Raw genomic sequence first — 25000 nt, 5'->3', positions numbered from 1 at the left:
ACACCGTACCTTGCGGCACACCGGATATTACCTTGACTTCATCCGATTTCTCGTCGTTTGCAATAACTATCTGTTTTCTGTTGTGTAAAAATTCTTTTAACCATCTTCCTACTTTATCCACGATATTGTGTTTTCTAATTTTCTTCGCTAATATATTATGGTCTACTTTATCAAAAGCTTTTGCAAAGTCTAAATAAACCACATCTGTTTCATTTCCGCTTTTCATATTTTTGAATATGTTCTCACGGTGGACTAACAGTTGGGTTTGTGTACTTTTTCCGGGTACGAAAAACCATGTTGTCCTTTATTAAACAAATTATTTTTTATTTTTTTTGAAATGTTTCATAATATTTTTCTTCATTACCCTTTCATACACTTATTTTTTTTTTTTTCATAAAATATGTAATGTTAGACTCACAGGCCCTATATTTTACTTGCCTCTAGTCTTGATCCACTTTTGAAAGTAGGGGTAATATATGCTAATTTGTGCTCCTCATAAATCTTGCCTGTATCTACACTTTGTCTTAATAATATTGCAAGTGGCTTTGCGATAGAATGAACTACTTTCTTTAACAAAATAGCAGGAATTCCATCAGGCCCTGCAGCAGCTCCATTTTTAATTTCATTAATAGCCTGCACAATATCAGCTTCATTAATATCTATGTCAGCTAAATATTCACTATTTTCATCCCTACTTCTATATCATTATCTCATTATCTATTCTAGGGGTGAATTCTCTCTTATATCGTTCTGCCAGTATGTTGCAAATTTCCTTTTGTTCATTCGTTAATCTCCCTTCAATTCTCAGAGGGCCTATTTCTATTCTCTTTTATTCATCTTCTTCGCATATGAGTATAATAGCTTGGGGTTTTGCTTGATATTTAATAGGGTTTTTTCTTCCAAGTCCCGTTTTTCATTTTCTTTTGATTGTATAATCTTTTGTTCTGCATTTTCTATCTTACTTTTTAGTTCTATAACTTTCCATGCATTTTTTCTTTTGCAAGACCTTTTTTCCACTTTCTGATTTTCTGGAACAAGATCCTTCTGTCTCTTGGTATGCATGAATGATGTTTACTTTTCTTCTTCGGTATAATATTTTTCCACTATTTTCTCCAATATTTTATATAATATCTCCGTATTTACCCCTTATGGTCATCACTTACGAAAATGTTATCCCAATCTTTGTTTAATTCTTCATTAATTTCTGACCATTTTTTTATTTTTTATTTTTACTGTAGAAGTTGTATTTTCCATATCCTTCCCACTTTTTCATTTCTTGCTTATCTCTATTTTCACTTGCTTTGGAATGAACTGTTAATTCTATGACATTATGGTCTGAAATATTGCATTATAAACTATTATTTCTTTAACATAATTCATCTCGTTCACAAATACTAGGTCTAAAGTATTTTCCTTTCTTGTTGGCAGGTGATTTATTTGTTGAATGTTGTATTCTAGAAGCATATCTAATAGCTTTTCAAATTGCCTCTTATCTTCTGCACTACTATTACTCTCTTTTTTATATGTATAAGTACAACCACAATCTCCTATTCGTTCTTTCCATTCTTACGAAAGGAAAGTTGAAGTCACCAGATGGAGAATAGTCCCAGTCCTTGTGATTTCTACATATATCATCCAATTTTTCAATTATTAAGTCAAACTCTTTAGTATTAGGAGGTCTATATATTACTATGTTCATCAATTTTTCAGATTCAAATTCTACCGCTATTAGTTCACATTCTGAGTTACTATATTTCTCATATATTTTTCCTTGTTTTTTGTCTTTCCCATATATTGCGGTTCCTCCTTGATTCCTATTTTTTCTATCTGATCTATAAGTTTGGAACCCTTTTATTTGATCATCCTTCCCAGTCTCTTGGGAATACCAGTTTCATTATATTTCATTATATCTATTTTCTTTCATTTTGGGATTAGTTCTTCTAAGTACTCTATTTTTCTTTTTGAGTTACTCGTAACTAAACCCTGCGCATTCATCACTATGATGGTTTGCGTGTTTTCTCCTTCATTTAATACTGGTAGAATAAGGATTTTCCCATGTCTCTTTCCTGTTCTGGTATGTTGTTCTTTTTTTCATTTCCAGAAATTCTGACATTAAAAAATCCAACTTTTCCATAATATTTGATCTTCCTTCATCATAATTATTCATTTTGTGTCTGAATCTGCAATTTTCTCCGTTTCTGCAATATCCTCTTGCATAATAAATACAGTTATTATCTCTTGAGTAGAATTTCGGAGCTGATGCTTTGAAATTTTTTGCTGACACCTCTGCATATCTCATTGGTGGTTTGCTTTTCTCTTTTACCTGATATTCTTGATTTCTCTCTTTATTTGTTTCTTTCTTATTTTGGATTTTATTACTTGGTTGGTTATTTATTTGATTATGATTCATGGCTACAGGGTGCATATATTTGCATTTTTTGTCGAACTTACATCCTTTTCCTTCTTTTAGGTTTTTAGGTTTTTTACATTTTGGATGCAGATCTCTGCAATCATCCCCATATCCATCTAAGTATGCACATTTACCATATATTTCATAGTTTTGACATATCTTAGGATGTTTGTAGTAACATCTTTTCTTTCTCCAAATCTGCAATTCCCTCTTTTCAAAAGGTTGCAGATTTTGTCTTTCTTGTCTATATTTTCCTCTTTCCCGTCATTGTATAGATCTGGGTAGAGCCTCTTCGGGATTTGCTTTTCTGTTGTCATATCGTAATTTAGTCTTCGTAGGTATGCTGCTTTATTGCCTCATATGTAGTATCAATGAGTATCTCTGCATCCATACTTTTATCTTGTTCTTTGTTTTCCTTATTTTTTTCTGTCATTTCATTTTTGTTTACTTCTCTTCCGTTTTTTCCTCTTCTTCTCTTTTCTTCTTCTTCTTCCTCTTCCTCTTCTTCTTCATCCTCAACTATTTGTACATTCAATCTTGATTTAATAACATTGTCTATCCATGATAGACATGTTGAACAAAAAATTCTTGTATCTTTTCTCAAATCTTGTATTACCTCAGCACACTGTGGATGGGTCGGAATGTTGCATGCAGCACATTTTCTGATTAGGTATTGTGGATTGACTATGCTATACCAAACCTTACACAGTTTGCATGCTTTTGGCATTCTTTTTCCTAATGCATCAATTAGGATATTCACAAGATTCACCTTATTCATTTTCTTTGTCGGAATATGTTGGTTTATGTATATTTTCTTTATGAGTCTCTTGACCACTTGGATTTTATTTGGAACTTCTTCAATTATTTTCAAGATATTTTCATTAGATTTGTTCCAGTTTGAAGGATTATATCCTTCTAATATATCTATGAATGCTTTTGTATCTTTTTGGTTAGGACTGTTGCTGATTTCATAGATGAGAAATGCCAGTTCCCTTCCTGCTACCTCATCGTATTGCGAATCTGCTAGACACGCCAAATTACGCCACCTCTTCCCGCAGTTGGAACTTACTGCCATCTTGTTCTGATTTATAGTATTACACTTGATAAACTAACTTAGAAGACGCTTTATCCTACTATTTTCACACTAATCTTATCACCGATAGTTCACGAACACTTCTAGATATTTCTCAAATTCTAGTCGTATGTTAAACTTGTGATATCTGTTGATTAATCTGACTTCACGCGGGTACGACTCACCAAGCAAGATGGCTACTTACGAGAGAGAGAGAGAGAGAGAGAGAGAGAGAGAGAGAGAGAGAGAGAGAGAGAGTCGCAATGTATAATTCGACTAACGCAAGAGAACTAATGCAAGAAGAGAGAGAGAGAGAGAGAGCAGCTCCAGACAAAATATATAATGCATCTCGCTCATTATAAAGCAGTTGGGCCAAGCAGGGCCCCGTCTCTTCTGCAAGAACTTTGATGATTAAAACAACGCGAGGAGGACTGAAGCCACCTGCGCCACTCGACGGATGCTCGTAATGTCGATACTAATTATTTTCTAATAAGTTGTTTTCCTTCTTTTTCCAGCAGAATTGAAAGGACAAGCAAACTCATTCAAGACTTTCCAAAAACGATTAACGTTTAATCAAAATAAGCTGATGTAGTAACGTAAAAGGTTAATAAATATATCTAATAGTGCAAGTAGATACCAATTTCAATAGGCTCATGTACACAAAAGAGAAACCGACATTTCTCTCATATAATGTGATTATACATACAAAAACGACCCTAGAATCAAGTGCCTATACAAATAAATGCTCAATCAAAGTCCCCATTTGAAATACTGCTAGCTGAAGCATTCTGTTATTCCTCAATAATGACATTAAATTGGTCCTTTGTCAATTAAACAATTGGAAGTGCTCATGCATTTCTGTTAATTGGCTTTTAAAACCCAATCTGCCATTCTATTACTATAAAGAGAACGTTAAATGTCATTTATCAGTCCGCCAACCGTTAAGGTTGATTAGCAGAAACAAAAATTTCGTATTTACGAGAGAATCACAGCCAAACATCCCCAAAGTTTCACTGCATCGATCTGCGTGTAATCATCTGACCAAAGAGTAACGTCAATGCACTTTTAGATTGTTCATGTCGCACAGAAAGGGAGAGAGTCAGATATCATCAAAAGCACTTCATATCATCATCATCACGATCATCATTAGCCGTCAGTACAAAGGCAGGTCATTAGATTTCGAACCTTCTTTCTCCCCTGTTATGAACTGTATGCCTTTACACGACTTTCCGGCAATCACTCGACTGTTTAAACTCGTTGGCCTATTAGTTAGTTACTTTTCCATTTTGCTTCTGGTAACTCTAAATAAAACGATTACTCCTGAAGTGAAAATGAAGCTTTAAAACAGAAGAAAAAGACAGGATATGATGTGTCTTCCGCCTTGGGAGCTATTGGTAAATTTTCATTTTCATCGTAAACTTTAGTGTGACAATAGAACCAGTTACAGACATTTCATTTTGTTCGTGACAAGTGTGGAAATATTCCTCATCCAAGCTGTCTTTCTATATCATTTTTTTTCTTTTTTTTTTTTTTTTTTTTTTTTTTTTTTTTTTTTTTTTTGGGGGGGGGAATAGTCGAGAAGATGAGGAGATCAACATACCATCTTTTCAAATACCTGTCGCTGTTTGTGGTAGCTGGGTCATCGTAGGTGCCAAATCCTTGGGTTCCATTTTTCTTGATTCACAATACATTTTACATGTGCCGGGATTGGTATTAATAACGAGTCTTGTGCATTTTCACTAATTTCATATATTCTGCTTTATCTATACATTATGCGTACATACATACATACATATATATATATATATATATATATATATATATATATATATATATATACATATACATATATATAATATATATATATATACATATATACATATATACACATATATAGAAGGAGTGTTGCATGATCTACATTCTTTTTTGGCTCATTTTCCTTTATCTTATCTTTTAACCTATTGGTATTGTTTTCAGAGAAAGCCTGGTATGCAATTTCATGCCATTTTGGCTAGTAAAATATTCAGGCACATATTCAAGATACGAATTTTTTTTCCAATCATGAATAAACTAAAAATATTTATATGTATGTGTGTGTGTAATATATATATATATATATATATATATATATATATATATATATATATATACTGACATTCTGTAACAACAGAGTCCATCTAATAGGGCCCATAAAAACACCATTTTGGTGTTTTTAGGGCTCCTATTAGATATATCATATATATATATATATATAGTGTGTGTGTGTGTGGTGTATATATATATATATATATATATATATACTATATATATATATATATATATATATATATATATATATATACTATAATATTATATATATCACATATATATATATATATATCACATATATATATATATATAGTATATATACACATATATATATATATATATATATTATATATATATATATATATATATATATATATATATATATATAGAGCTTTGAGAGCGTTTTGCGTAAATAATTTCATATGGAAAATTTAAATTGATATCTTAGTGGATAATACAACAACTACTTAATTCGACACATGACCAGCTGTGCGATCCAGAGGCTATGAATTCATTCAAAAATACACCTTATTTCTTATTTACATCTAATGCAATCAGTCTCAGTCTAAAACAGTTCCTCTATTCCCAACAGTGTTAAAACACCGTTGGTTAGCTCTAATTCACTTAAAAAACAAAACAAAGGATGTATTAGCAAAATCTCATTACTTTACATAAACAAAACCCACCAAGACTTGACCGTCAATTTAAAACATCATTTCAGTCATCCAACAAAATCCTGTAGCGCCCACGTGGGTGGGCCTACACACACCTAAAACTGTGACCGCCGTTATCCTGTGACGAGGAACCCGTGAAAGAAAACACGCGGACGAAAGAAACAACGTCTCTCGCACGAACCTTTGTACATAGTATATCTTCATTACTGTCACATTTTTTTTTTTTTTTTTTTATTATCACCACTGTATATAGCTAATTGCTCTGCCAGCTTTCTAATACATATGTATGGTCTTCAGTCCAATGTCCTGTAACATTTTACGGGTAGATTTCTCTCTGTGAACTACCACAAATGCTTGTACTTAATCTTTGCTGTTTTTGATTGCACTGGCCTTAAGCAAGCACGGCCTCTTTCTCATAGAGCAGCCCAAATACTTAATCCTTCTTTCTACCAGCCATAGGTCAGAAGCTACATTGCGGCTCGCACGATCCCTTGAATTATGTGAGTGTTTTGTAAATAAATTAGTGAGCCGTAGACTCCAAATCTTAATCGTGCCTCACATCATAATCTCAGCGAGGTTCTTTCAATAAATATTGCTCTTTAAAGTGATTCAGACGGCAGCTGTTAGGTTTTCACGACTTTAGATACACTAAATCTTTTCTTCTGTTATTTGATTATTATTCCATATGTTATACAGTGTACGTCCTCCCTTGCTTTCTTATATGTTGGTTATAAACTAAATCATAAAAAAAAACTTGACACTGATATGCTACATCAAAGTACATGGCGGGCTAAGGTGTTAATTTAAATATTGACGGTAAATAATAAAAACAAGATATCAATGCGATGATGGGAAAAATAAAAAATGATTTAACGTAAAACATTGGCCATGTCAACTCACTATTTGGGGTGTATTGTGTGAGCCAATTAAAAATCTTGTCAATGAAAAACAAAATACAGGGCGACTCGTTTTTATTTGCCACTTATATATTTGAAACTACAACAATAAGAATAGAATAAATACGGTCGGTTTACGTAGAAAAATAATAGAAATACCTACAAAAACAAACGAAAACGAAAGAGAAAAGAAAACTCGAAAATTTATTTTGTAGAGAGTTGTAGGTTACGAGGGGACGAGAGCAGAACGCAGAAATTTGTCACCGGAATTGACACGAAACGATCGCGAAGAGATGGGGCGATGACTGAAGGCCAAGCAACAGTTTGCTTCGACAAATTTTCGGCGATATTCTTTAGCACCTGAGTCAGCAGCGGGTGTGAAAGTCATCACTACCCGATGAAATAGTGGATAGGAAGCCTGTATAGTATACGGAGAGAGACAATCCCGCTGCGCTCAGAAAAGAAATGGAAAAAGGTGAAAGTCGAGGGTTAAAAAAGTGAAAAATAACTGCTGCGTAGTCAAGTACAGTATTGGCCCGCAGCATAGTTCAGACTAACATATTTTATATATAACATTTTGCTACAAACAACTTTTATCACGACATGTAACAGAATAACAGAAAAAGTGGCTACGAATGTTTCACTTGTAGAAAAATCTGTTTTATCAGACATCATCAACAGATTTTTCTATTTACTGGGCTGACAATAAAACTCCACAGGCAATAATATCACTGGCGTTAACCTTAAGACTTCGATGTCTACTTTCACTGTCTTGATATCCTGCGGAATATCTCTCCACACAGAGGTAAATTCTATATTGCTATTCATGCTATACCTGACTTAGCTGGTTGATAAATAATATTAGTATTTCCCGAGTTCGTACAGAAACCGAGCTACAGTGACTGAAAAATAGAATAGTTAAACTTTATAAAAACATCTTTACTCTTATTCCTAGTGAAATAAAAATCATCTAGGCAGAGGGCAGAAAAGGTCGTTATATGTTAGAAACAAGTTTTAAAAAGAGAAGGAAGGTATTGCTTGATACTATTTTAATAATGAAGTAAATTTTTACACTACCCATATTCTGGATGTCGGTCAAAAGAGTTGCTTCAATATATGCCTTTTTGAACTTATGTGGCTATGTCACTTTTATCCTGAAAACATGTTCTCCGGAGTGGTTGACTGCTTCTGCTAGGTATTTATCTCTTTTAGGCAGAGTTGTTCGTGGTAGCAAGTTCCTATTTCCTATAAGTAGCAGTTATGACTTGTATTTTAACAGAGAGCTTTCACATTCACAAATGATCGCTGATCCGCTTTATCTGCCGAGACCCGAGAGTAACCGGATTCGCTGAACAGCAGCACCGATATATGCAGTAAAAGTGCCTCGCTATGGAACCTCTCAGTTCCAGAGGTCCTTTGTTCCTCACACAGTTGGACTGTGGAGCAGCCTCCCAGAGGATGCCGTGCAATTGGAACTTCAGAAGTTCAAGCGAAGATGCAGTGCATTACTACCCTACTTGAATTTTAATCTATTTTTATTCATTTATTAATCTATTTGCTTTTCTTTTTATTAAGTGAGATCTCTTCTTTCTGCATTTCCCTTTACTTTTTCCTAACGAACACCATATTCTTTGGGAGCTTGAATTTCAAGTCAATGGCCTATGTGGGCTTGTTCCATATAAACAGGTTGCATCCACTGGAGTGGACAAAGGCTGAACTCCGCAGCATATACCAGAAAACTTGGAAACACATGACAATACACAAAAGACTACATCAAAGAGCAAATACAAACAGACTATACATAACGCGAAAGGAAGGAAGGAGACGGCTACTAAGCATAGAGGACTGCGTCAACATCGAGACCAGAGCAGTGGAGCAATATTTGAAAACCAGTGACGACAAGTGGCTCATGAGTGCATGGGAAGAAGGACTGATAAAAGTAGATGAAAGCCCAGCAATATACAAAGACCGGAGAATGGCAAACAGAACGAAGGAATGGCACAGCAAACCAATGCACGTACAGTACTTGAGGCAGACTAAAGACTTGGCCAGCAATGAAACGTGGCAATGGCTACAGAAGGGAGAACTCAAGAAGGAAACAGAAGGTATGCTAACAGCGGTACAACATCAGGCCCAAAGAACCAGTTATGTCCAAAGACCAATAGATAAGAACAATATATGGAAATAACATCTCTCCCATACGCAGGAAGTGCAATATGAAAAACGAGATCATTACCCACATAGCAAGCGAATGTTCAGCACTTGCATAGAACTGGTACAAAAAGAGGCATCATTCAGTAGCAAAAGCCCACCACTGGAGCCTATGCAAAAAACACCAGCTACCTTGCAGTAATAAGTGGTACGAACACCAACCTCAGGGAGTGATAGAAAACGATCAGGCAAAGATCCTTTGGGATTATGGTATCAGTACAGATAGGGTGATACGGGCCAATAGACCAGACGTGACTTTGATTGACAAAATCAAGAAGAAAGTATCGCTCATTAATGTCGCCATATCATGGGACACCAAAGTATATCAGAATGAAAGAGAAAACATTGATAAGTATCAAGACCTGAAAACAGAAATAAGAAGGATGTGGGATATGACAGTGGAAATTGTATCCATAATCATAAGGACAGTAGGCACGATCCTAAGATCCCTGAAAAGGAACCTGGAAAAACTAGATTGTGAGAAAAGTGTTGGATTCCTAAGGAGGTAGGATGCAACCCGGAACCCCACACTATAACAATCAGCCAGTCAAATAGGATGACTGCGATAAAATAATAATAATAATAATAACGTAAATCATCAATGCATAAACATATATGTCTCATTAATTGCGCTGTTTTCTTTTAATTCCTGACGCAACATATAACTACATTATATGTGGAAAAAGATATTTCCACTTACATCTTGATTACAATTTTGTAATGTTCCAGTCCGAATGATGTCACCCCCATAATTTCATGGAACAGAACAACATGGCAGAATTTTTAAAATTCTTTTTTATAAGAGCAATGAACTCAAATTTTTTTTTTCTTTTTTGAACCCTTTGACCTTTCCTCTTATTTCTTAGACGTCTACCTTTTCCTCTTCCTTCACTTATTCCCTGGAACTGTTCGTTGGTGCCCGCTACTTAATATTCTTATTACACCTTATGTTAATTAGAGCACAATTTTGATTACAGAAGTTTGTGTGACTTGTCATAGTCATACATTTTTCTCCTAATGCCTGATTTGACCACAAATGCTCCCTATCCATCGACTTTAGGAAGAGCGGTTATCAGCCAAAATTGTCTCTTCTACTATGGTTCAGATTGCAGACTTTCATTATGGCAAATGAAACATTTTCCCATAACAAGGAAATCTAAATCCAATTTATGTTACAAAAAAAATAAATAAATAAAACAGTCTCGTTGTTGGTCATCAAAACTTTCCAGTATCTTCTAACTAAATCATTTCCACTTTCTTACTGCTAATCCTCTACACCCAACAGTATTCTCTACTCACAGAGGCCACAGGATTCTTGAAACTTTGAAGAACAGCAACTCATTCAGCCCTGATCAAAAATCTCCATAACCATTAAAGGAGTCTGTCGGCCAACTTGTTCATCGGGTTTGCTACATCTCATGCGAACTGTTAAATTCTTAAAGCTACCGTTCCCCTTGATACCTTGTACATGCCTCCCTTACCCAAACCAATTAAATCTTTGGAACCGCTATCCTGTTACTCTACATTTTATCATGATCAAATTTTGGGGATTTTACCTGTTCTTTTTCTCTTTTTTTAAACGCAGTGTAACATTCTCTTTGTATGCCAATAGCAAATTAGCTTCGACAGGGCAAGATGCTCTTATATGTAGTACATATGTAAATATATTTTCATATACATACATACATTATATATATATATATATATGTATGTATATATATATATATATATATAGAGAGAGAGAGAGAGAGAGAGAGAGAGAGAGAGAGAGAGAGAGAGAGTACGAAATGACTGTTGCATCAAGGAAAGAAAAATATTCCGGGCGGGATTCCAAGAAGAGCTACACAATTCCTCCCAACGACAAACTGCAGGAGGGAAAAGTGAGGCACCAGCTGGTGGCTGCAAGAAGCAGAATTAGGGCATAAATAGAGCAAGAAGCTGAAAGTGGAAGGGACTTGAATAGCTCACTGGAAGCTACTGTTAACGAGAGCGCCAATACATTCCCTGTTTCTTCGTCTTCCGACGAAAGAATAAAAGCAACTGCCAAAGAGAGGGAAGCAAGGCATTATTCGACGGTCATTTTTTTCTTCCGTAATTCTCAAAATCTTTTATTGGTTTCAATTATGCATTTTGAAACTGATGAATTGTTGAGGGTGTAAGTAACAGTGTTATTTTAGACATACAAGGGTGATACTGCTGGCTATCTGCGTGATTTTTATGATGCCAACTACACAAGCATAATACTAAAGGTGATACCTATGGCGGAATATTTCTCTTTATAACACATACCACTTGTGAATTAGCAACAAGTAGTAAATTCTTATTTGGAAAAACGAAATCTGAATTGCAAATTGTGACGAATTTCCATGACAGAATAGTAACGGCATTTTATATGAAAGGCGTACTACAGTTTTACTGAATCTTCTATCATTTGACAATTAATATGGCAATTTGTAATCGAACGTTTAAACTCGTCGTGAAGCTTATAAGGGTAGGACTAAGTAGGTAACAAGTAATAACAAACTGCAAAAAATCACTTCTGTTCAAAATCATGCAGACAAGGTGGAATCAAAATAATAAAGTTAAAACACGCTTTTATTAAAATGCAGTAAAAAGAACAAAAAAATAATTTTTTGAGTCACCAGGATTTTCTTACAATTAATATTGTCTGCAAACATAAAAGCGTGGTCGCCAAACATGGAGGGAAATGTTACAAAAAAAGTAATATATTTTTTGTTTCTAGAAGCATTTCCTTCGATATTTGCCAAGCCCCTCTCCCCCTTATTGTTGTAGACAGGATTAATTTAAGAAAATCCTAGTGTCTCAAAAAATAATCTTTTACTTTTTAGTACATTCTAATAAAAGCGTGTTTTAACTATTTTTTTTATTATACTTTTTAGTTTTATCAGAAAGTCTCACCAATTTATAATTGTAGCCAACGAAATTGAAAGTGGTAGCCTGTCGAGCCAAGTCAAAGAAGGTATAAAAATCTGAAGAATTTCATGCAAATCCTGAGATACTGGGAGATGTCACTCAATGGTCAATAAACGTCACTGCTGACCTACTCATATAGGTTGAATTGGTACCGGGGTTAAGTAACCAAGCAAAATTTCAAGTTCATCGGACTTGGGGAACAGGTCGAAAATTGAGTTTGACCCAAACAGACGGAGATCAAGTTAAATATATGCATGTAAAAAGGCCGTTATGGGACGTTGTTGACCCAACAAGTTTGGAAAAAACAAAAACTCAAAATTAATTTTCACAGATTTACAACCTGGACAGAGAGCTCTGGTACAAGGAACATAGATATTAACATTTTCTAAAAATGGTGCTGGTGAAATAATCGGAAAAAGTAAATAAAAATATACAAAAAAAGATTTTTAAAAACCATATATTTGTTTATTTTTTATCGTATTTCTTCCCTGTATGGCGCTCATGCTTTTATTTTTGTAGTCATGATTTCCAGAACAGTTTCACACAAATCCTGAGATACCAAGAATGGATCAGTGCACTTTTAAATGATATAACTACCTAGAGAAATAAAAAAAAATGAAAAAAAAAACGAGCCATAATGCCCCAATAAAATTAAGAAAAATATAGAAATTTTGGAAAAATTTAAAGCAATCAATCATACCTTATTTCGATGGCCTCCCCAAAACTCACAAAGATAACATCCCCTTCCGTCGCATAATCTCGTGTGCTGGAGCTTTTAACTGCAGAACTTCAAAATGGTTAGCCGAGTTACTATTCGCTTTTTATGAACTATTTCCTTTAATCATATAAAACATAAAGACTTTTGTAACAGATTTAAGTCAGCAAATATCCCCGTACATAAAGTAAAACTTCTCAGCCTAGACGTAGACTCCCTTTTCACAAAAGTACCCATAAAAGATGTATCAACGTTCCTCAAAAATAAACTTGAGCCATTTTGCTGACCAGTTCCCCATAGAACTGAATAAAATAATGCAAGTTGCATAAATATATATAAATGAAGAAACGCACTAAAATAACATTCTAGATAGATGAAAGAACATTATCGGATTAAGGACTAGAATATATATATATATAATAAGGGATATAGATGAGCGTATATGACATAGAGATAAAGATAATTATAAGATTGATAATATTATATATAATATATTATAATATATATCATAGTATAGTAATTATATATTAAAATATACATTATATCTTATAAATATATATATTATAGTATATATCTATATATATATATAAGTATATATAATATACATATTATTATATATAATTTATAAATATATATTATATAGAAATTATAATAACATATATATTAATGGACAATATATATTATATATTAATATAATAATATTATATATTATATAATATACAGTATATATTATATATTAATAATATAATTTATATTTATACATATAATAATAAAGTAATTATTACATATATATAGATATATTATTAATATTACATATATATATATAACCATATACATATATATATATATAATATATATTATATACAAGTTATATATATATTATATATTACATAACATATATATTTTTTTTTATTATATATATACATATATTAATATATATAATAATATTTATATATAATATATATATATATATATATATATATATATATATATATATATAATAGCGCATGTAGACGATGAAAAGGAAAAGGAAATTTACCTGCTTAGAAGTGCTCACGGTTACACTGTTAGTGCTAGCGGCCTCTGCTGGCACTCCAATTTAGGAAATATGTTGGCGGTGAAGGTAAAAAGAGAAAGAAAAAAGAAAAACTTTACCTCACAGCCAGCAGGCAAAAACTAAAAGTCATTCTTAAAAGAAAATGAAAGTACCCATTTCTTCTTCTATTTTGGCGGACGACGCAAAGCTGGCTAAGTCTTTACACAATGTTAATCACTCCAAGGAATTCCAACAGAAAAATAAGCGTGTTAATTTCCTCACGACTGCTTATTTTCGAGAACCCACTTGCACCCGTATGGTCTTTGGATAAAAAGTCACTTTCTTGGTCTTCCGAGCGAAATTCGGCCTCTGTGCTCCGCGCAAATGAATGAGTCAACTACTCCCGTGAGAAACACCACCTCCAACAATTTCTGGAAATGTAGCGTACTTCTTGTTTTATCCCTCAGGATAATTAAAACTTGCCATATAATCTAGCCACTATCACGATAAAGTCTCACATTTTAGGGGCAGGAAAATAATACAAAATCGTTCGCGCAGTTTCCATATTTGTTTGTGTTACTCGTCGTAACGCATTATTGTCACTGGAAGTCTTTACGTAACTCATGCAATGTATATCACAGTTAGGCCTTATTACTACTTTTGTTGTCTGGTTTGTAAAGGGAAGACGATGAAAGCCAATTTTGGGTTGGCAAAACAGCTATTTGTTGGAGTCACATCATTTTTGTAAAAGGAAAATTAATTTTGTTCCAAATCCAACAGGAGATATAATGCTAACATTTTACACGTATTTCAAATAAATGATATTTTAAATCAGACAATGCAAAGCACAACAAAATATACTGCACTCCATTAGCTATAAAGCAATGTACAATTGCCACTTGATCGCAGACATGAAAATAATCACTACTAATTTCAGTGACATTAAATTTACGACCATTACTTCACCATTATACATAAAAATGGGCATTTTGCACGCACAAATACAGCGAGAGAGAGAGAGAGAGAGAGAGAGAGAGAGAGAGAGAGAGAGAGAGAGAGAGAGAGAGAGAGAGAGCACAACTTCATCACCTTCATGCACTCACCTTTGTACTCGGCAATAATTCTCAGCAAATAATGTCCGTTGGTTCCTTCGTAGTCGAGAGGTCTCTTGTTGTAAAGAACGCCACTCCTGTCGATGCCAAAGTGGTCTTCGTCGTTCACTCGGAACACGACGTCAGATGCAACCAAGACCGAGGGAGACGCCAGTCTTACCTGTACGTATGACAGAAGAACTCGATTAATACTTACGCCTCGTTTGTGAAAGTAAACAAAACCAGGTTTGAATGTCTCTGGGCGTCAGCGTATTAACTCACTTTAAGGATGTAAAGCGGTTATCGTGTGATGAAATGCTCGAGAGAGTAATATATCATACTTTTCATAGCTTTCATGTCAATATTGGCTCTGAAATTATCAGACTACATGAATAATGTTCCTACAGATTACCGTTACTGAGGCACCCCACTTTTCAATGATGAGTTGAAAACATTTGAGACCTGATCTGCGTGGCAACAGCAGCCATTAATAATTCAGATATAAAAACATTGAGAGACAGTTATAGCAAACCTTACAAAACTGTTTTTTTATTTATTTATTTCTTGAATCTAGTAAACATGCAATCAAAATTTATTTGCATTCGCCTGATAATTATTACTCTCATCCTTTGTTAAAACTTTCTTTCCCAGTATCACCTCTATAAAGCATTTACTTTCTGTGTAACCTTGCATTTTAGCAACACGTACATACATGAGTAATTATGCCTGTATTGCATAGAATCTACTGGCATCATTCACCTGAAACATCCTCCCTCGCGAACCACAACGACTTCTTGACTTCTTCATTTTCTCAAACGTTTCAGGATGCGCTTAACATTGCGAGACTTGCAACCGAAAGAATAACAACTCAAGAAGCCCTTCCTTCCCCCGGTGGGATGATGGAGCTTTAAGTGACCATGCTACTTAAGAAGCATAAGAATTCATTGCAGCTCATTCGTACTGATATCTGTTCAATATATATATAAACCTAGAAAAGAGCAAATGTTTTGTTACCCTCGTGTGGGTAATTTTATATAGCCCAAGTATCCGAATTGAATAGGTATAATAGGTACGATTGAGCTGCAATGAATGCTTAGGCTTCGTAGTAGCATGTTCACTTAAGGGGTAACGCCACCGTCCAACTTGATGCAAGTTCATCATCCCACTGGAAAAGGAAGGTTATACATATATATATATATATATATATATATATATATATATATATATATATATACCAGATACATTATAACATTCATCAGAACCTTGTAATTTTGATAGCCACAATGATATACCTCAACATCGCCGTTAACCCTAATATGGAGTGTTTCCAGAACATGCAGTAGGTCACATCAATCAATTTAGTATTGACTGCTATCGTGGTGATGTTTGGCTGTTTTACGTAGTGGTACCCCTACGAAATGTCAGTACCTTACTCTATGCAATTTCTCTTGAACTTCCTGTAGTTACAAATACGTTACTCTTACCGCAACTTCTCCCTACTATCGCCAGTCAACAGGTGACCACCTACAAACAAAAGCCATTAACAGCGGCCATTCCATACTCCATTCACAACCCATTCTGGAAAAGAAGAGCCATAATATCCGGGAAGAGAGAGAGAGAGAGTGAGCGCAAGGCAATATTCATGAGCTAATAATGTTGAACCTTCAGACCCAGAATGTGAAGCAGCTAATACTGTGGAAGTTCTCTGCATAACAGCCCATCCTTAACTTCAGATGAGTAAGTATGGATCATCGTCTTCTTGTTTTTTTTTCAACGGAATTACCAGTAATAGCAAAAACAACGTAAATATCTATTTATTTATCGTTAATGTGCGTGTGTTATAAGGGCGCAGTCGTACATATGTGTATTTGTTTACGTCTGCAAGTAAATGACGACATAGCGTGTTTAATGCTTTCTACAGTACTAAATCTTCAAAGTGGATAGGAACAATGCCCTTAAATTTAAAAGGATAATTAAAAGAGTTCACGGAATGTACCTTTCCCGGTATTAATGTCGAAAGAAACATATACTCGCTTCATTCGCCGGCACTAGCGTTCTGAAGGTATTCCATCTGAACTTTTTAAACCCTTCATGTCATGAAAGCAATTGGGAAGTAAAACCTTCTCATATATTACTCTAAGGCGGTACGAAAGGAAAAGAAGGAAAGAAAATAATCAATAGTCATTAAAGAAATCGCCGTGGACAAGGCTCCCTTTGTTTCCTCAAGTACTCCTTTGTCCGAATGATGATTCGTCGAATAATCTACGCCTTACAAAAACGTATCTACCAATTTTGAACTGACAAGGCCAGTGCAAATTTAGCGGTAGGACTTATAAAAAATACATTATATCCGTTCAACATACACAAAATGTATACATGCACGCATCCATGTTATACAGGCAATAATACTCTGCCAAAAATAACCTGACCACATAATTCACATTCCTCTGACAGAATTGAATACATTAAAATCGAGCGCTAACATCGCGGTAATATTCGTTTTTCTACGTTTCCTTCACAAACTAGAGATTTCATTACTGCAGCACCAGGACGGGACTTCAAACAATGAACAAGCACGTTTCTGATCACCTGGCTAACGTGTCGTGATAAAAGGCAGAAATAATAACCGATAAAAAATGATCTTGCAATGCCGTAGTGTCTGCAATAGCGCTCGTTATGTATGGTATGTCTGAGTCGTATTTCACATTCAATATTATTGCGAGTGCGTTCGCTGAATACATGAGAACATGTAATTTGCCTTCTAGCTAACATTTAAGTGTTATTGTCCTCAATGTTGGCATATAATTGACAGAGAGAGAGAGAGAGAGAGAGAGAGAGAGAGAGAGAGAGAGAGAGAGAGATCTATTTGGTAGACCCAACACTAACCAAATGGACTTGTATGCTTAGACAGAGAGAGAGAGAGAGAGAGAGAGAGAGAGAGAGAGAGAGAGAGATCTATTTGGTAGACCCAACACTAACCAAATGGACTTGTATGCTTCCACCAATTAGGGTAATTCGTCGATAACCTCCTTAATTGAACCATATTTTTTCTACTCATCTAAATTAAATTTTTCTTTCATTTCTGAAGCTGGGTCAACTGGCCACGGCGGAAAAACAGTATTCACACATTACGAAAATTAAACGGCTCACTGAAGAAGCAATTGACCATAAGCTGTGGTTAATGTGTGTGTTTGAGAGAGAGAGAGAGAGAGAGAGAGAGAGAGAGAGAGTAAACTACCTTTTACCCCGTCACCCAATAATTAAATAATCAACTTCAGATACAACTTGAAATAAAGTTTTCACGCCGGTGTATATTTCTAAAGTTTCGGTCACCAAAACTTGTAGTGGACGATGATTTTACCGGAAGAAGTTTGGATAAAGGTACCCTACCTAGCAAAACTACAGTTCGTTAAGTCATAACGAAAATCAAATGGACTCATCTTTCATCTTACTAGACTGAGAAGGCTTTTAAGAATATAAATAAATACACAATGAGTAATTCTAACTCATACATTCGAATCAGAACTATGGATTGCTTAATTTAGTTAACTACAACTGGAGTAACAACATCTAGGCTACCGACGCTGTAATATTACAAAGTAAACTAAAAATAATTAATTTAAAAGGAGTTTCGTATCTGAAAAAAAAAAAAAAAAAAAAAAATATAATATATAATATATATATATATATGTATATTATATATAATATATATATATTCTTAATATATATATTATATATATATATATATATATATATGTATGTATGTATATATTCAATTGTATTCTACATAGGAAAATGAAAAGTTTTTCTAAAAAAATGCCCAAGTTTAGTCCTCCAATCGACCTCTTCTTGGAGCGTTTATTAAGGAAAGAGATAAAGTTTACAATGTATGTAGACAAGAGAGGCCTGAAATCTTAAACATATGGAATAGAGTTCCCAATAGTTGTTTGAGCTACGAACTATTCATCAGTAAAATAACAATAAAACAAGAATAGTACTTGAACAAATGAAAAATACCAAAGTATCAAATGAGGTAATACATCCATTGAAACAGTATAACACTAAGTACATATTAACTCCGCAACACTTGATCTTGACAACTGGAGGTTGACAAGGAGTATATTTGCCTGCTATTTTTCTATCTCTTCCAAACTACATGAAAATTGTCCAAGACTCCTTTCGTGCATTTTCGTGCCTTTCGAAACTCAATCTGGTAATGTAATACTCACATTTTTACCTGTAATTTTCATTACTATGGGAAAATGGTCCCTGGTAAATCTATCATTTATCACATTTTCACTTTCTATGATGTAACAGAGGCAATTTCCTCTTTGACTGGCAATGATATCACCACAAAGTGGGTTTCCAATATTCATATCTCCCAGAATAACAAAGGGATGTGGTAGCTGATAAAAAGGAATTCAAATTTATTAGTGGGGAAGACTTCACAAGATGGAAATAGCGAAAGCATACAGTCTAGTTTCCTTTTCAAATGAATTTGCACTACTGTCAGTTGCAGTGTAGACTGGATATTAATAGGATTTTGTTGGGTGTCATTATGAATACTGATTATTTATGGCTGCCTTCCGTTTTAAGGTCGAAGATGGTGCTCTTTCCATGGAGAAGGAATCTGCCAAAGTTGGCAAAACCTCCCTAGCATTATCAGGGTTGTTAGGCACCTTTGATAGCGTCTTCATCAAGGGACTTTCAAGCTCAGATGATGCAGACTAGGCTGGTGCAGATGGAAGCGTCAGACTCACTTGGTGCACCCTCTGAAGCATCAGGAGCACCAGTCAGAGGTAATTCAGGCCCAGAGACAGAAGCGCCAGATACATCTAATGCAGCCTCCAAAGAAGTGGACACACCATGTATTATGGTGCAGCTTCTTGAGAGCAAGGAGTACAAGGCATATCTGGCACAGCTTCCAAAGAGGCATTTGTGCCATAGGCAATCGACGCAGCCTGCAAAGAGGCAGGAGTGCCAGAAATTACTGACGCACCCTCTGAAGAAACAGGCATGGTAGGAGTACAGTTCACCATTGGTGTTACATTTACATGACAAAAAGTGGCAACCTCTGGTAGCATTTACATTTTTTATTCAGTTAGTAGCAATACTAGAAAAGGATACTATGAGTCTAACATACTGGATTAATGTTTTCTGTTTAGCCTCTGTAAATGTGATGAATTTAGTTACACTTAATGTCTGTATTTCTTTTTCCAAGATATACACATCACAAATTTGTGAAGAGGATGAACAATAAGCCCCATATTGTATACATTTTGGTTCTTTATAACATACTCCATGCTCTGGTTCATTACACTTAACACAAGTGACAGGCTTGCCATATAACCATATTCTAGACAACAAAAAACACTTCCTTGGTCTTGGGATATACTGTCGACCTTAAAACATAACCATTCTGCTTTTATTACATTAGGTAAGCAGGTAGAGCTGAATGTAATAATTAAATACAAAAGTAGAACTAAGGCTTCGATGCAATTCTAATCACACTTTGATCTTTTAATTCTTTTACAAGTTTCTTTTCTGAACACATCAGCTGGGGTGCAAATATCATTCCCGTAAGAGTGATTGGAAAAAACATATAATGAGCAGTCTACTTTAACGCTTTAAATTTTTTACTTTCTATTGGTGAGGACGAATCTACTGCCACTTTTCCCTGACCTTTAGATGATATCTTAGGCTCTCGGCCACACCTCTTCACAATGGCTCTATACACAATAAAAATGTCACAATTAGAATCTTCCACATTAAAGGTCAAGTACTACTCATCATAAGAAGTTTCACATATCCACCATGGTCCTATTCTACATACATTTTTGGTGAATTTTTCTTTGCTCCTTGCTGGAGCATAGGATTCCTGTGTAATTACACTAGAGGATTTCCTAGCCATGTCCAAAAAGAGGTTGTTAGGGGAGGGTGCAGATGTCGTCATCTGCGCCAAAAGGGTATCATCAAAGGGTCCAGAGGTGCTAAACTTTTTACTACATATTATAAAGATCGAAAGATGAAGGAGAAAGAGTAAATAAACGCAAAAATCTTGAAAACACATCATCAGCCTTTCATTGAGTTTATTCTTCTACCATCAGCACCAGTAAGAGCCGACTTCCAAATGTTCATTCCCTAATCTACCCAGCTGGGGATGACACCAACACAATTAGGGTGGCTCAAGTGTAATCCAAACCTGCTTATCGGGACTGTGAGTTGACAAGAATACAATTATCCCTACCCTAATCATATCATGGGCAAATTGTGGAGAGTGCTGAGTCCTATCCCCAGAACCATACCACTCCTGGAATCAATGGCCCAGCTCTACAGAATAGTTTCGCCCTTGAGGTATCAATGTGAATAATCCCACTGATATCCCTCAGGTCCAAACATGATCAGGTTGTTGATGATACTACCACAGTTCCCGCTATTAGCTTCACATATAAACCTGAGACCCAGCTATGATACCTTGTCCCGTTTATCAGGTCAAATAAATTTTACCTAAAGTGGAAAATTTCACAATCCTTAAGCCAAAGTTATAAGAAAAAATATACAGAACTCTTGGATTCGAACCGGGAACAAACTCCAGGGATTCAAGAGTCCCTTCCAAGTCGAGGGAGTCGAGAACTTAGGATTGGGGTGGATGTAAGATTTGCAGCGGAGTGCAGTGGCTTCGGCTAGATAAGGACACGTATGATAAGAATGGTTAGGTTAGGTTATGGCAGATATCAATTGTAAATGATGTCCCAAAGTGCTTTCGTCCCATAACTGCATTAAGTATTCGACAGGATAAAAATAAAAACAGGAAACAAGTAAACTGAATTAAAAGTAACTTCATATGAACAAAAAACATAATTCTTAATTGTAATTAATAGAAAGTTAAATCCCTTTAGTTCGGTTGACTCTTATGCTAGGCCCGATCTCTCTTGAAAGTCAAGATATATTAAACTTCAAAATGCATATATCAATCAAGAACTTTTTATCCTCCACTATCAATAATAATAAAATAACAACATTAACAATGGCTCCAACTTCCTTGTTACTATTCACTATCATAGCCTTACTTTTGATAACAATCTCACTCAAATTCCTCCGCTAACAAATAATCGCACACTAATACACCAGCTCTACAGTATCTCTTTTTCAGTGAAGATGACCACTGTCACTGCAAACACCAGCCATTTCACACTCAACTAACGACACCTCTTCGTATCCCAACAAACTTTAACATACAGTTCATGATCTGTTCCTTTACTTCTCTAATCACTATTTCATACAAATATTTAACAGCTATAGTGGCATGACATAATACAGTCTCTTATGCCGCCTATCTTTACCAAACTACTCATGTCAATAGCACATATTTATCTACAGTGCATATCTAATGCATCTCAATCGTGTGGTTTTTTTTTTTTTTTTTTTTTTTTTTTTTTTTTTTTTTTTTTTTTGGTAATATCATACATATATGCACATGTGTGTGTGTGCGCGCACAAGTATGTGTGTATGTTTAGTGTTGCGATTGTCAGCCACTGTTCCACTGAATTGAACGAGAAAGTTCCTCCTTTAATCAAGCAGCTTCACAGAAACAAGCCGTCAATTCCACATGCCACGAATTGTGCGGAAATGAGTGTTTCTGGTATTAACGGTTCAGTGACTTCTTCTTTCCTTGTAATGTTCTGAAAGCTTTGGAAGTCTCTAATTGTATCCTTTTCCGCCAGATTTTTTTTTACTTTTTCTCAATACTTCAAGAGGGGGACCAAACGCTTCCTTCATGTCAATATCCACCCCTTCCCTTTCCTCCTCCCGGTTCAGTCATCAGATTGTCCGCTCCATCCTCCTTTAATTTCGCACAGAACAATCACGTTTACGTTGATTCTACGGAGATTCTCGATTCATTTGAGGACTTTGTTAACAAACAAAAGAAGGTTAAACATTTCCTTGTATTATCACCACTTGATTCCGATTCTAGATATGCCTCTGTCTCCCTGAAAGGTTGGATCTTTCTTCTCTAAGATGATTCGGGTTAACCTTGCCACTGCAGAGTCGTACCTGCATACCGTCACTGAAGACTTTATCACAACGAATTTTAATGCTCTTGTTTATTACTGAAATATAGGGTGCCTTAACAACCTTTGTTTTTTCGATACTTTTGGCTGAAGTTTGTTAAAACCCAAAAACACAAACACACGAATGAGTGTATATTCTTATTACTAAACAATAAAAAATAATAGTAATGATGATGGTAATGATGACAGCATGGGAATAATTTATCAATAGGTGTTTTTTCCTCCTCCTCCTCCCTGTTCCTGCCAATGGCACAGTTGTGAAATGGCTTTATGGTTCCTGATGAATATGGAAAGTTAAGACCGGTTCCCAAGTCAAGGCACAGCTGGCCTTATCGTAACGTAACTTCGACGAGGATACAAGCGAGTAAATAAAACGCCCACGACCACAAACTACAGAAATAACGGAATACACATCAGCTGCAGAATAATGTATTTGATATTTATAAGTTCATATGTACACATACAATCAAACTGACAGTTTAACCATGACATAATGCTTCTTGTAAAATCATTTAAGGGCTTTTGATTTCCACAAGAATAATCCAGAGATAAAGTTCCCCTGGACCACCGAGTTGTGGTATTCGAAAGAATGCAAGTGAGTGCACCTCTAAAACCCACCTGGCTTACGCGCTTTCCAAGATTAACACAAAGAAAAAAATCAAACTGCAAGGAAAGTTGTTTAAAAAATATGGCCCGACTGATTGGTTCTTTGATAAAGTCGTATAAATGGCTGATGTAATAACTCAATTGCCATAACTGTAAGAGATGACACATCTGTAAGAGATGACATTCATAGTTTCGATATTTACACCTTGATAAAATAAATTTGTAAGCAATATTACCGCCAGTAAACTAATACAGTACCTTACACAATCTTACACTACTAATATTCTTCAAATAAAAGCTGTACATAAGGTATTATTAATATTTGAAAAGTATGTTCCCATGCCAAACCTGAGGGCACCAAATATAAAACGCCAAATTAGCAGATTCTACTTCAAATTCTTTACTTAGTCGAGTAAGATTTCTACTGATATAATACGATGAAATTACGAGTTTCTCAGACCTGGGATTAATATCAAGCTTAAGATAAATATACATTTACCCTACTCTCCCTCGAAAGAAAATGTTTTCCTCACTGGTTTATACTCCTACATTCTTTCCCTTCCCTTTCCACAAGAGAGAGAGAGAGAGGAGAGAGGAGAGAGAGCGAGAGAGAGAGGAGAGAAGAGAGAAGAGGAGAGAAGAAGGAAGGAGAGAGAGAGAGAGAAACTGGTGTATACATTAGGAGAATGCGAGATAAAATCGATGAGTTTATGAGATGGCCCCCTCTCCTTATCACATATAATCGAACAAGTCGTCCAATGTTTCCACAAGAAAAGCAGTAATGGAGCTAAGAAGAAGTATTTTTCTAAATTGGAGCAAATTTTGGGCATTAGAGGAGTAACAGGCTCCTTAACTAAACCCTTGAATGAACAAACATGTAAGACCATCACTCAAAAATGGTAAAAATAAAAATCTACTGAAATATAGGTTACTGTTCACACACACACAGATAGATATAGATATATATATATATATATATATATATATATACATATATATATATATATATATATATATATATTATATATATAAATAAAGGTTTTTTTGCCACGAAGGAAAAAAATGAAAAAACGAGTTGGCCGAGTACTTTCGGTCCTATTCGGACCCTTACTGAGGCATGGTGGCAAACAGAAAAAACCTTTATTTATACATAGCATCACGTTTTATATACTTCGTGATCAAGTTATTCATATAT

General features: G+C 34.9%; 1 protein-coding gene across 4 annotated transcripts in view; it reads right to left on the bottom strand.

The window, feature by feature from the left end:
- Positions 1–25000, bottom strand: part of LOC135210896 (neural-cadherin-like) — a 481919-nt gene that overhangs the window by 105609 nt on the left and 351310 nt on the right. For all 4 annotated transcript variants that reach the window (XM_064243833.1, XM_064243830.1, XM_064243831.1 and 1 more), the window contains exon 4: positions 15140–15308. In XM_064243833.1, coding sequence (XP_064099903.1) covers positions 15140–15308 — 169 coding nt within the window. The remainder of the gene's footprint in view (positions 1–15139; positions 15309–25000) is intronic.

This window comes from Macrobrachium nipponense, chromosome 4, assembly GCF_015104395.2.
Source record: "Macrobrachium nipponense isolate FS-2020 chromosome 4, ASM1510439v2, whole genome shotgun sequence".
NCBI classification, from domain to species: domain Eukaryota; kingdom Metazoa; phylum Arthropoda; class Malacostraca; order Decapoda; family Palaemonidae; genus Macrobrachium; species Macrobrachium nipponense.
Note: the sequence above shows the minus strand (reverse complement) of the source record. Positions and strands in the feature narration are given on the sequence as shown.